This window comes from Trichechus manatus, unplaced genomic scaffold (genome assembly GCF_000243295.1).
Source record: "Trichechus manatus latirostris isolate Lorelei unplaced genomic scaffold, TriManLat1.0 scaffold00248, whole genome shotgun sequence".
In the NCBI taxonomy this organism is placed as follows: domain Eukaryota; kingdom Metazoa; phylum Chordata; class Mammalia; order Sirenia; family Trichechidae; genus Trichechus; species Trichechus manatus.
This window is the reverse complement of record NW_004444184.1, coordinates 2,032,463-2,045,965: the sequence shown is the minus strand read 5'-3', so window position 1 is coordinate 2,045,965 and position 13,503 is coordinate 2,032,463. Positions and strand designations below refer to the sequence as shown.

The following is a 13,503-nucleotide window of genomic DNA, read 5'->3' as shown; positions in this document are numbered from 1 at the left end:
CGGAGTCTCTGGTTTATGTAGCCCTTTCTGTCTCTTGGGCTAATATTTTCCTTGTGTCTTTGGTGTTCTTCATTCTCTTTTGCTCCAGGTGGGTTCGGACCGATTGATACATCTAAGATGGCAGCTCACTAGCTTTTAAGACCCCAGACGCCACTCACCAAAAAGGGAAGTAGAATATTTTCTTAATAAACTTTGCTATGCCAATTGACCTAGATGTCCCCATAAACTATGGGGCCCAGACCCCTGTCCTTGCTATTCTGTCCCTCAAAGTGTTTGACTGTATTCAAGAAACTTCTTAGCTTTTGGTTTAGTCCAGTTGTGCTGACTTCCCTGTAGTGTGTATTGTCCTTCCCTTCACCTAAGATAATTCTTATCTACTATCTAGTTAGTAAATACCCCTCTTGCTCCCTCTCCACCCTCATAACCATCAAAGAATGTTTCATCTGTGTTTAAACCTTTTCTTGAGTTCTTATAATAGTGGTCTCTTACAATATTTGTCATTTTGTGACTGACTAATTTCACTCAGCATAATGCCTTCCAGATTCATCCATGTTATGAGATGTTTTGTGGATTCATCCTTGTTCTTTATTGTTGCATAGTATTCCATTGAGTGAATATACCATAATTTGTTTATCCATTCATCCGTTGATGGGCACTTAGGTTGTTTCCATCTTTTTGCCATTGTGAACAGTGCTGCAATGAACATGGGTGTGCATGTATGTATTCGTGTGACGGCTTTTATTTCTCTAGGATATATTCCAAAGAGTGGGATTGCTGGATCATATGGTTCTTCTATTTCTAGCTTTCTAAGAAAGCGCCAAATCGATTTCCAAAGTGGTTATACCATTCTACATTCCCACCAGCAGTGTATAAGTGTTCCTGTCTCTCCACAACCACTCCAACCTTTATTATTTGGTGTTTTTTGGACTAATGCTAGCCTTGTTGGAGTGAGATGGTATCTCATTGTAGTTTTGTTTTACATTTATCTAATGGCTAGTGATTGTGAGCATTTCCTCATGTATCTGTTAGCCATCTGAATGTCTTCTTTGGTGAAGTACCTGTTCATATCCTTTGCGCATTTTTTAATTGAGTTATCTGTCTTTGTTTTTGAGGTTTTGCAGTATCTTGTAAATTTTTGAGATTAGACACTGATCAGATTTGTCGTAGCCAAAAATTTTTTCCCAGTCTGTAGGTTGTCTTTTTACTCTTTTGGTGAAGTTTTTTGATGAGCATAAGTGTTTGATTTTTGGGAGCTCCCAGTTATCTAGTTTCTCTTCTGGTGTTTGTGCATTGTTACTTATAGTTTCTATCCTGCTTATGCCATGTATTAGGGCTTCTAGCCTTGTCCCTATTTTTTCTTCCGTGATCTTTATTGTTTTCGATTTTATACGTAGGTCTTTGATCCATTTGAATTAGTTTTTGTGCAGTGTGAGGTATGGGTCTTGTTTCAGTTTTTTGCAATGGATAGCCAGTTAAACGAACACCATTTCTTAAAGAGACTGTCTTTTCCCCAATTAATGGACTTTCGACCTTTGTCAGATATCAGCTGCTCATAGGTGGATGAATTTATGTCTGGATTCTCAATTCTGTTCCATTGGGCTATATATCTGTTGTACCAGTACCAGGCTGTTTTGACTACCATGGCGGTATAGTAGGTTCTAAAATCAGGTAGTGTGAGGCCTCCCATTTCATTCTTCTTCTTCAGTGATGCTTTACTTCTCCGGGGCCTCTTTCCTTTCCATATGAAGTTGGTGATTTGTTTCTCCATCTCATTAAAAAATGCCATTGGAATTTGGATTGGGATTGCGTTGTATCTGTAGATCGCTTTGGATAGAATTGACATTTTCACAGTGTTGAGTCTTCCTATCCATGAGCAAGGTATGTTTTTCCACTTAATGTAGGTCTCTTTTGGTTTCTTGCAGTAGCATCTTGTACTTTTCTTTGTATAGGTCTTTTACGTCCCTGGTTAGGTTTATTCCTAAGTATTTTATCTTCTTGGGGGCTATTGTAAATGGTATTGATTTGGCAATTCTCTCTTTGAAGTTCTGTTTGTTGATGAAGAGCAATCCAACTGATTTTTATATGTTTATCTTGTATCCTGATACTTTGCTGAAATCTGTTAGTTCCAGTAGTTTTCTTGTGGATTCTTTGGGGTTTTCTGTGTATACGATCATATCATCTGCAAACAGAAATACTTTTACTTCTTCCTTAACAATTTGGATGTCCTTTATTTCTTGTTCTAGCCTAATTGCTCTGGCTAGGACCTCCAGCACAATGTTAAATAAGAGTAATGATAAAGGGCATCCTTCTCTCGTTCCCATTCTCAAGAGGAATGCTTTCAAACTCTCTCCATTTAGGATGATGTTAGCTGTTGGCTTTGTATAAATGCTCTTAATTATGTTGAGGAATTTCCCTTCTATTCCTATTTTGTTGAGAGTTTTTATCATGAATTGGTGTTGGATTTTGTGAAATGCCTTTTCTGCATCAATTGATAAGATCATGTGTTTCTTGCCTTTTGTTTTATTTATGTGATGGATTGCATTGATTGTTTTTCTAATGTTGAACCATCCCTGCATAGCTGGTATGAATCCCACTTGGTCATGGTGAATTATTTTTTTGATATATTGTTGAATTCTATTGGCTAGAATTTTGTTGAGGATTTTTGTGTCTATGTTCATGAGGGATATTGGTCTGTAATTTTCTTTTTTTTGTGGTGTCTTTACCTGGTTTTGGTATCAGGGTTATGCTGGCTTCATAGAATGAGTTTGAGAGTAGACCATCCTCTTCTATGCTCTGAAATACCTTTAGTAGTAGTGGTGTTAACTCTTCTCTGAAAGTTTGGTAGAATTCTCCAGTGTAACCATCAGGGCCAGGGCTTTTTTTGATTGGGAGTTTTTAATTACCTTTTCAATCTCGTCTTCTGTTACCAGTTTATTTAGTTGTTCTACCTCTGACTGGGTTAGATTAGGTAGGTAGTGTGTTTCTAGAATTTGTCCACTTCCTCTAGGTTTTCAAATTTGTTAGAGTACAAGTTTTCATGGTATCCTGTTAATATTCTTTTAATTTCAGTTGGGTCTGTTGTGATATCACCCATCTCATTTCTTATTTGGGTTGTTTGCTTCCTCTCCAGTTTTTCTTTTGTCAGTTTCGCCAGTGATTTATTGATTTTGTTGATCTTTTCAAAGAACCAGCTTTTGGTCTTATTAACTTAATTGTTTTCCTGTTTTCTATTTCATTTAATGTTGCTCTGATTTTTATTATTTCCTTTCTTCTGGTGCCCAAGAGCTGTTTTTGCTGCTCTCTATTTGTTCAAATTGTAGAGTTTATGTTTTGATTTTGGCCCTTTCTTCTTTTTGGATGTGTGCAGTTATTGCTATAAAATGACCTCTGAGCACTGCTTTTGCTGTGTGCCAAAGGTTCTGGTAGGATGGGTTTTCATTTGTGTTTGATTCTGTGAATTTCTTTATTCTGTCCTTAATTTCTTCTGTAAGCCAGTAGTTTTTGAGCAAGGTGTTGTTCAGTTTCCATGTGTTTCAGTTTTTTTCCTTTCTTTTTCTGCTACTGATTTAAACTTTTATGACTTTATGGGCAGAAAAGATGCTTTGTAGTATTTCACTGCTTTGGATTCTGTTAAGACTTGCTTTATGGCCTAATATGTGGTCTGTTCTGGAGAATGTTCCAGGTGCGTTGGAAAAGAAAATATGCTTGGCTGCTCTTGGGTGGAGTGTTCTGTATATGTCTATGAGAGCAAGTTGGTTGATTGTGGCATTTAGATCTTCTGTGTCTTTATTGAGCTTCTTTCTGGATGTTCCATCCTTCACAAAAGTGGTGTGTTGAAGTCTTCTACTATTATTTGTGGAGCTGTCTATCTCATTTTTCAGTGCTGTTAGAGTTTGTCTTACGTGTTTTGAAGCCCTGTCTTTGAGTGCATTAATATTTGTTATGATTATGTCCTCCTGGTGTATTGACCCTTTAATCATTATATAGTGTCCTGAAACTGAAAATTTTTACCAACTTCTGCAGTCTAAAATTGAACACACTTACAGTCAAGATGCATTGATAATTACTGATGATTGGAATGCAAGAGTTGGAAATGAAGGAACAGTAGTTGGAAACTATGTCCTTGGTGATAGAAAAGACGCCAGAGATTTCATGATAGAATTTTCCAAGACCGATGGCTTATTCATTGCAAATACAGTTCTTCAACAACATAAAAGGCCACTATATACCTGGACCTCACCAGATGGAAAACACAGGACTCAAATCAACTACATCTGTGGAAAGAGAAGATGGAAAAGCTCAATATCATCAGTCAGAACAAGGCCAGGGGCCAACTGCAGGACAGACCATCAACTGGACATATGCAAGTTCAAATTGAACCTGAAGAAAATTCAAACAAGTTCATGAGAGCCAAAATATAACCTTGAGTATATCTCACCTGGATTTGTAGACCATCTCAAGAATAGATTTGACATTGAATAGTAATGACCAAAGTTATGAGATAACAAAAGGACATCATACATGAAGAAAGCAAAAGGTCATTTAAAACACAGGAAAGAGAGAAAAGACCAAAACGGATGTCAGAAGAGACTGTGAAACTTGCTATTGAATGTAGAGTAGCTAAAAAACAAAAAGAGAGAGAGATGATTACATAAAAGGACTGAACAGAAGATTTCAAAGGGCTGCTTAAGAAGACAAAGTAAAGTATTATAATGAAGTGTGAAAAGACCTGTAGTTAGAAAATCAAAAGGGAAGAACATGCTTGGCATTTCTCGAGCTGAAAAAACTGAAGAAAAACATCAAACCTCAAGTTGCAATATTGAAGGATTCTGTGGACAAAAAATTCAGTATCACAGGAAGAATCAAAAGAAGATGAAAGGAATACACAGAGTCACTGTACCAAAAAGAACTGGTAGATGTTCAACCATTTAATGAAATAGCATATGATCAAGAACTGATGATACTGAAGGAAGAAGTACAAGCTGCACTGAAGACATTGGCAAAAAACAAGGCCCAGGAATTGAGGGAATAACAACTGAGATGTTTCAACATACAGATGCAATGCTGAAGGTACTCACTCGTCTATGCTAAGAAATTTGAAAGATAGCTACCTGGCCAACCGACTGGAAGAGTTCCATATTTGTGCCCATTCCAAAGAAAGGTGATCCAGCAGAATGTTGAAATTATCAAACAATATTATTAGTATCACACACAAGTAAAATATTGCTGAAGATAATTCAAAAGCGTTTACAACAGTACATCGACAGGGAACTGCCAGAAATTCCATCTGAATTCAGAAGAGAATGTGGAATGAGGGATATCATTGCTGATGTCAGATGTATCTTGGCTGAAAGCAGAAAATACCAGTGTTTTACCTGTGTTTTATTAACTATGCAAAGGCATTCAACTGTGTGGATCATAACAAGCTATGAATAACATTGCAAAGAATGGAAATTCCAGAACTCTTAATTGTGCTCACATGGAACCTATACATAGAATAAGAAGCAGTCATTCAAACAGAACAAGGAGATGCTGTGTGGTTTGAAATGAAGAAAGGTATGCGCCGGGATTATATCCTTTCACCATACTTGTTCAATGTATGTTGAGCAAATAATCCGAGAAGCTGGACTATATGAAGAAGAACGCAGCATCAGGATTGGAGGAAGACTCATTAACAACATGTGATATGCAGATGACACACTCTGGCTTGCTGAAAGCAAAGAGGACTTGAAGTACTTACTGATGAAGACCAAAGACTACAGCCTTCTGTATGGATTACACCTCAACATAAAGAAAACAAAAATCCTCACAAATGGACCAATAAGCAACATCATGATAAATGGAGAAAAGTTTGAAGTTGTCAAGAGTTTTATTTTACTTGGATCCACAATCAACACCCATGGAAGCAGCAGTCAAGAAATCAAAGGACACATTGCATTGGGCAAATATGCTGCAAAAGACCTCTTTAAAGTGTTAAAAAGCAAAGATGTCACCTTAAGGACTAAGGTAGGCCTGACCCAAGCCAGGGTATTTTCAGTTGCCTCATATTCATGCGAAAGCTGGACAATAAAAAAGGAAGACCAAAGAAGAATTGATGCCTTTGAATTATTGTGTAGGTGAAGATTACTGAATATACCATGGACTGCCAGAAGAACAAACAAATGTGTCTTAGAAGAAGTTCAGCTAGAGTTCTCCTTCAAAGTGATCATGTCAAGACTGCGTCTCACATACTTTGGACATATTATCTTTAGGAGCTAGTCCCTGGAGAACGACATCATGCTTGGTAAGGTAGGGGGTCAGTGAAAAAGAGGAAGACCCTCAGTGAGATGGATTGACACAGTGGCTGCAACAATGGTCTCAAACATAGCAACGATTTTGAGGATAGCGCAGGACCAGGTAGTTTTTCGTTCTGTTGTACATAGGGTTGATAGGAGTCAGAACCAACTCGAGAGCATCTAACAGCAATAGTTTCTTTTAAAAATGAATTTTATAATTTTTTGTTTGGAGTTCCATCTCAAGTTAGATGACATCTCTCACTATAGTGACTTATGATTATTTTTATAGTGACTTTTCACTAAGTGTAAACAGTTTTTAAGAGCTTTCCATGATTACAGTTGATATCTCTGTAGATTATACACATTCCTTTGCAATGTGCATGAATATAGATATAAATGAGGAAAGTAATATGTCTTGAAAGGAGCTGATTGAAGACTGAGCCCAGCTAATGGCTGTTAAATGCCACCAGAGCATTTTAAGCAGTGTCATTACATGGAAAGGTACTTTTCATATTTTCAGTTTGCTGGAAGGGTAGTATGCTTAGGGTGTTCTGTAAGGAAAGATTGCAGTATACCAGGCATAAGTGAGCCAAGATTTTAAAGTGGAAAAGTACATTCCTGGGTGATATATAGAAGAATAATAGTACAGTTTCAGCTTGGTTTGTGTGTAAGGGCATAAGAAAAATGATTTAAGATGACTGTGAAAATTTACTTCTGAAGGACTGTTTCAGTCATTTTCAATACTTACTGTAAACAGTTATAGGTTCACAAGTGGAGAAGATTTTAAAGAACTAGGTATTTTTCCTTTTATGTATTCTTTAACTGTATCGAAATTGAAAGGGCCAGAAAGTATTCTAACAACAATAGGACACTAGAAATTTGAAAAATAAGAAGCAAATATAAGGATCATGATAACAGAGACTTTTCTCACCTTTCTCTTCTCAGTGCCTAGAACAGTACATTGATTATACATGGTAGTTTCTCAATATATAATTGTCGAATGACAATAATTGAATGAATGCAGAGTTATAAACAGAAAGTTAATTGAGAAAATTCTTATTTACAAATAGAATTCATGATATTTGAGATGAGAAAGTCACTTTCTTGAAGAAAGAAAAAATAGTACATTGAATACATCCTAAGTAACCAAAAGCATCTACGGAAAAGGCAAAAACAATTTATTCATTCCACAAATTCTCTTTAAATACCCAATATCCTATTTGAAAACCACACTTGAATATAAAATGCTATGGTTACTATTTCAGCTTGTAGAGTTAAGCATAGTTGGGGTTTAAAAATATGCAGAAACTGAGCTAAGTGTTATACCATGAAGACGTTTCTCCAGAGAGAGCGCTGTCTCCATCTAGCTTTCTAGCTGATGTCAACCCTTGCACAAAGAATATTTTAGAGACACTTGAAAGCCAATTTTTAGAAGACTTTCTATAATGTCTAGTAGAAAATGTAGAAAGAAGAAAGTGAGGCTCCTGCTTTAAATTTTAGTGGGAAGGAGCTCTTTTTCCCCCCTCAGTTTTCTCAATAATAACGTAAACATGGCACCTCATTTCTTCTATATCTATTTAAAGAATAAATGGATAATATTAGTAAAGAAAATATGTATTACAAGATTAAAGCATATGGCAATAGCCATATATTTGTAGATATGTGTGGAAGTAATTTTCTTAATTTATGTTCATTATAGAAGCATCCCTAACTTATAAAATGGAGATAATTTTAGAGCAGGCTTTTCTTTCATTTAATCGGAAATAGTGCCAAATCTGAAAGTGAAATCCAATGTGTTGATTTGTATCTTTTATGAAACCATACTCAAAGTCCTTTCCCAAGGAGCAGATGCACCTTTTCTTCCTTTACTGTTCAATACTGGCAATTTGCTTTGATCATAATTGGTCTGGGGAACAAACTGTCTTGCATGATATATCATTCATTTGAAAAGTAGAACCTATGCCAACTTAATAGAATTAGTTAAGATTAAATGTTCACTAGATTTTCTGTTTTGTTTTGTTTTTTCCCCTAGAGGTATGAGATAATTAACAAGGAATATATTTTTTAAGGATTAGGTTAAATGATTAACAATGGTAGGTAATTATTTTATTGTTCATTGGGGAAAGAATGTGAGATTAGGTTTGTTTGGGAAATACATATGTGTGTATTCACGTGCATATGTATAAGTATCCACAGTAAGCACATGTATAACACACAAATGTAGATTATAAATTGAAAGTAAAACAAAAAAAAGCTAAGCTTGCTTACCATAGCGTATGTCTGTTCTGCCCTTCTTTCCACTTCCTCTCCAAGGGCTACGCTTGTGTATTTCCTGGATTTTAAAATTGACACGTGTGTACTCTCTTGATGCCTCAGAGATCATGCATCTTTATCAATAACATTCCTAGAAGTGTAGCAACCCAACTTGACAGAGGTATAGAGAACGGCTCAGTAAGCATACTTTCAAGTAACAGACTTCTGCCTTACTTACTTGTCCAAATCTTGAGTTCTGATATTAACATAGTTTCTGTCCTATTGCTAAAGGATATCAACCTGTCTTTTTCTTGGGAATATTTTAATGGATAATGGAAACTTGAATGATTAGTAAGAAAAGAAAGTCTTTATAAAGTGCCTTTCTCTTAATCTATGAAGATCTTTTGTTTAAAGGTATAACAGAGTTTATATTAGGTTAGAATTTTATACCAGATTCTAAACAATTTTAATTGTCATAGATGCAGGTTCAATTATGCTCACTTTTGTTCTTGCTTGCTCTCTGTTTTTCTTTCTCTCTCCCTCCCCTCCTCTTTATATCTTTTTATGGAAGTCCATTCCTGCCTCCTCTTTATTTCTTTTTATGGAAGTCCATTCCTGCTAGAGATTCATTGACTAGAGATGGTTCTCCCTATATAGCAGGATCATATTTGCTTGGAGACTCAAGATTCAGACATGTAGAAGTACACATAGCTTATTTATATTCAATTTGTATAAGCTACTACAATGCATTTTTTCATAATTTTTAGGGTTTTTTGAAATCTATTTCTTTTAAATATATTAATAATGTCAACTGTCTGGGGTGCACTTTACCTAAAAAGTTCTCATGTGAAGAGAATACTATTTACGTACCAGTTTTGGAAATTAATAAAAAATCATTTTATTAGTGATTAGAAAATTTCTAATTTCTAATCCTTATTTTAATGTTACATTATTTTTTCTTTCTCTTTTCTCCTTTGTAAAATAACAGCTAGTGTAGAAATGTTTTAAGATTGCTAAGAAAAGTATTAGAAGATTTAGGTTAGAGCTTTAATAAGCCAAATGCCATTTGTTTCTACAATTTGTAACATTTTATTATTAACAACTCTAGAAGGAGGAGTCGGTCTATTTCAGTGGTGAGGACAGATTTCTGTCCATCTGTGCCTCCATTGCTACATGTCACTTGTACTTTGGATCTGCATTGCTCTCAGCCAATGTACATGCCATAGCAAGGTCAAGAGGTGGAGAAGCCTGTCAGCACATTCTGTCTCTAACGCTATGACAACTGCAAACTGGTGCTTGGAGCATCTCCCTGAGGCAGTCATTCTGTTGGGCCTTGGAGCTGGGCCTTCCATAATATCATTTCAAAGGAAAATGTTTACTTTAAACATTTTAAAATATCAGACAAAGAACTTAATCTATCATGTGGCTTTTGTTAATGTCAGGTTCCTTATTAGGATGGCTTATTTCTCAACATTTTAAAAATGTGGCAAATTCTATGGTGATTTTTCTTACTTTATTATGTTCCTTAGTAACCCTGTTGAAGCTGGGGGAGAGCAGAGTGCACGTGAATTTCTATTTTAGTGCAAAATAGCTGAAGATATGAATGCAGTAGGTTAAGACTAACTTTGTTGTTGTTGTTAGTTGCCATGGAGTCAGCCCCTGACTCATGGTGACCCCACGCATAAAGGAACGAAATGCTGCCTGGTCCTGGCCATCCCCATGATCTGTTGTAGATTGAATTGTTGTGATCCACAGGGTTTTCTTTGATTGATTTTTCTAAAGTAGATCTCCAGGACTTTCTTCCTAGTTCATCTTAGTCTGCAAGCTCCACTGAAACCTATTCAGCATCATAGCCACATACAAGCCTCCCCGGACATACAGGTGGTGGCTGCGTGTGAGGTGCATGGGCCAGGAATACTCTTAACTATCGCATGTTAATATTAAATGCTCTGCTCCTTTATTGAAAAATCTTAACGTCTCACATCTCTAAATGTCTATTTTTCTGTTTGCAAACAGTGCCTATCAGATTGTTGTGGAGGAGCTGCACCCACACCGCACCAAGAGAGAAGCCGGAGCGATGGAATGCTACCAGGTCCCTGTCACATACCAAAACGCCATGAGTGGGGGTGCGCCGTACTACTTTGCTGCAGAACTACCCCCGGGGAATCTACCCGAACCTGCTCCATTCACGGTGGGGGACAATAGGACCTACCAGGGCTTTTGGAACCCACCTTTGGCTCCTCGCAAAGGATACAACATCTATTTCCAGGCAATGAGCAGTGTGGAGAAGGTGAGTTTCCACCAAGGTTTGTTTTTTCTTACCCTGAGGGAAAGCAGGAATCAATTTTATGTATACTCAGTTGCATTTGTCCAAAAAAAAAAAAAAAAAAAAATGTTGTGTGTAGGGGAATTGTTTCTGTTCCCAACAGTGCCCAAAGTTTGCTGCAGCCACAAGCCAGTTACGTTTCACAGGGTTCCTGTTTTCTAGTAACTGTTTCCAAGTGAGTTTTCTTCAGGAAAGCCCACAGTAGCAATTGTGAGTAAAATGATTTGAGAAGGTGGGTGTGCTGCTGCCAGTGCTCCACCCCAGTATCAGGCATTGTTCAGGCTTCTTTGCTCAGTAGTGGAACGCTTCAAAAGATTAAATTTACTGCAGGGTAAACAAAATGCATGTTCCACAGCAGTCTAATAAACCCTTATAAACTTTTCAGGAAGTACAAGCCAAATAGTAAATAACAAGTAACAGTCCTCTGATTACAAGGTAATAGGGCTCTCTGGCACATCAGACAGAATCTGAACAGAAGGCTGCCTGGAGGTGGCTGGATGCTGTGCCATTAGAGAAGTCGGCTTTCCATTTCCCTGGTTGCCCCTCCTTTTCCCATTTTGGACACAGCTATTTTTGAACACTACCGCCAATCCCAAATGAATATTGAAGAGGAAAATCCAACAGGAAGTTAGAAACTAACCAGTGGTTCCATATGTGGGGAAACAACCTGGCCTTTCATGCCTCATGCTGTTCCCTTTGAGAAATTTTCTTTCCTTAAACTTATTTATTTGCTTATTTTTATCTTTGCAGAGTGATAGGGGAAAAAAGGTTGAGAATAGAAACTTCTACAATTTAAAATCCAACTGAAAAATGACGTTTTTTAACACTTGTAACTATATAGGAAAGGAGCCCTGGTGGCACAATGATTAAGTGCTCAGCTGCTAACCAAAAGGCCGGCGTTCGAACTCACCAGCTGCTCCATAGGAGAAAGATGTGGCAGTCTGCTTCTGTAAAGTTACAGCCTTGGAAACCCTATGGGTCAGTTCTACTCTGTCTTATAAGGTCACGATGAGTTCGAATCCACTCAACAGCACACGACAGTTACAACTATATAGGAAATTGCTGGGTTTGGATAATTGAGTTCCTGAGGTGGGAACCTGACAGATAATGTGAAATAATGTGGTATACTTACATGGGTCATATTACATCTTGGAATAATTTAATTAGAAGATATTCATGACAATCCATTTGCATTTCTATAGGGCCGTGAGAACAAAGGGCATTGATTGACTTTTTGGCTACTTTTGAAAGAAATCTTTTATCTTTCTGCTTACCTATATGGTTAGCTCATAGTATCTATCAAAGAAAAGTGGCACAGCATCTTCTAAGATATACTCTAAGGCCAGACAGTGCTCATGGTTGAAGATGCTCTTCTCTTCTAGCTTATTTCTATATGACTGGGAGTCCATAGAGGTGAGTCAGGTGCCCACTTCTCACCTATACATCATTCTGTACCGCTGGTACAACTGGGCTGCTCAAAAACAAGAACACTACAGAATTATTATTTTGTTCCAGCAGCATGAGGTAGAAAATATAGTTCTGTGTTTGGGTTTTTATCTTTAGAGAGGTGAGAGATTCCAAATTTACTTTTGTTACTTGGTCTTTGGTATGAGGGGAGTGTTAATGAATGTCTGTTACTTACAAAGAATTTTCTCTTGCACCATTTAAACACTTGGATATAAATTTTCCCTTCTAATTGCTAATATATCTACACTGTGGTGTGATCAAGTACAGAATGGCAACAATATATTTCACAGTTATCTTGGCAAAGAGTTTTAAAATTAATGTGGCTTTTATCGGCAGAGCCTGGTAATGCTGATATGGTTAACAGCGGTCGCTTTTAGGAAATCACAATCTCTTTGGGAATTTACTGGAATGTAAAATAGTCTCTTTCAGTTTACTGTGAAGGCCTCAGGTCACAATTAAGTAATAGAAGTGCAGAATTTTGTTTTTTAATGACTATTCTCCTCTTCAATGCTTTGTTATATCTAATTTTAAAATAATAAATGCTATAGAGAAATTTATAAACTGTTTTGGCTTGTCAACACATAGAACTACTCAAGATGGAATTATAAATGCATATTGGCAACTAGTAGCCTCTGTTTCGTGAACTGGCTTTGGCATCTTTTCCAACCTCTTGTGTATTCAAAGGTAAACATTAAAATGAACCAAGTCCTGGAAGAGTGAAGTGTGGACCTAGAAGTGCCCAGCCTCACCATGTGTTCTGCCCTCTACTATCACCTCAGAACATTAAAATAAATAAATAAATAAATAAGAAAAGAATAGGAATAAAATTTGAAATAATTCCTTTCCTTTCCTACATCTGCTTCTGCTGCCTCTACCCCATCTGCCTGGCAAGAGAAGGAAAATTATTTACAATGAGAAACATTTTCCCCCAAAGTTAAATAAGTAAAAAATAATAATAATAGATAAATTTAAGTGCAAGTGTGCTACAACTTGTTGATTATCTTTCTAATAAGTACATGTACATTTAGCTCTTTAGTCATGCTAGGATCTGATTGAAAGCATGCAAAATTCACGTTTGGCCAACACAGCTTGTACAAGGAAAGGTCATGGAAGCTCCATAGACACATCCAAACTCCCTGAGGGAGTGAATTGCTGGGTGGAGGGCTGTGGGGACCATGGTCT

The 13,503-nt window shown here is 36.9% G+C and overlaps 1 protein-coding gene across 1 annotated transcript in view; it reads left to right on the top strand.

The window, feature by feature from the left end:
- Positions 1 to 13,503, top strand: part of PTPRK (protein tyrosine phosphatase receptor type K) — a 542,545-nt gene that overhangs the window by 424,291 nt on the left and 104,751 nt on the right. The window contains exon 11 of the mRNA XM_023724464.1: positions 10,545 to 10,818. Coding sequence (XP_023580232.1) covers positions 10,545 to 10,818 — 274 coding nt within the window. The remainder of the gene's footprint in view (positions 1 to 10,544; positions 10,819 to 13,503) is intronic.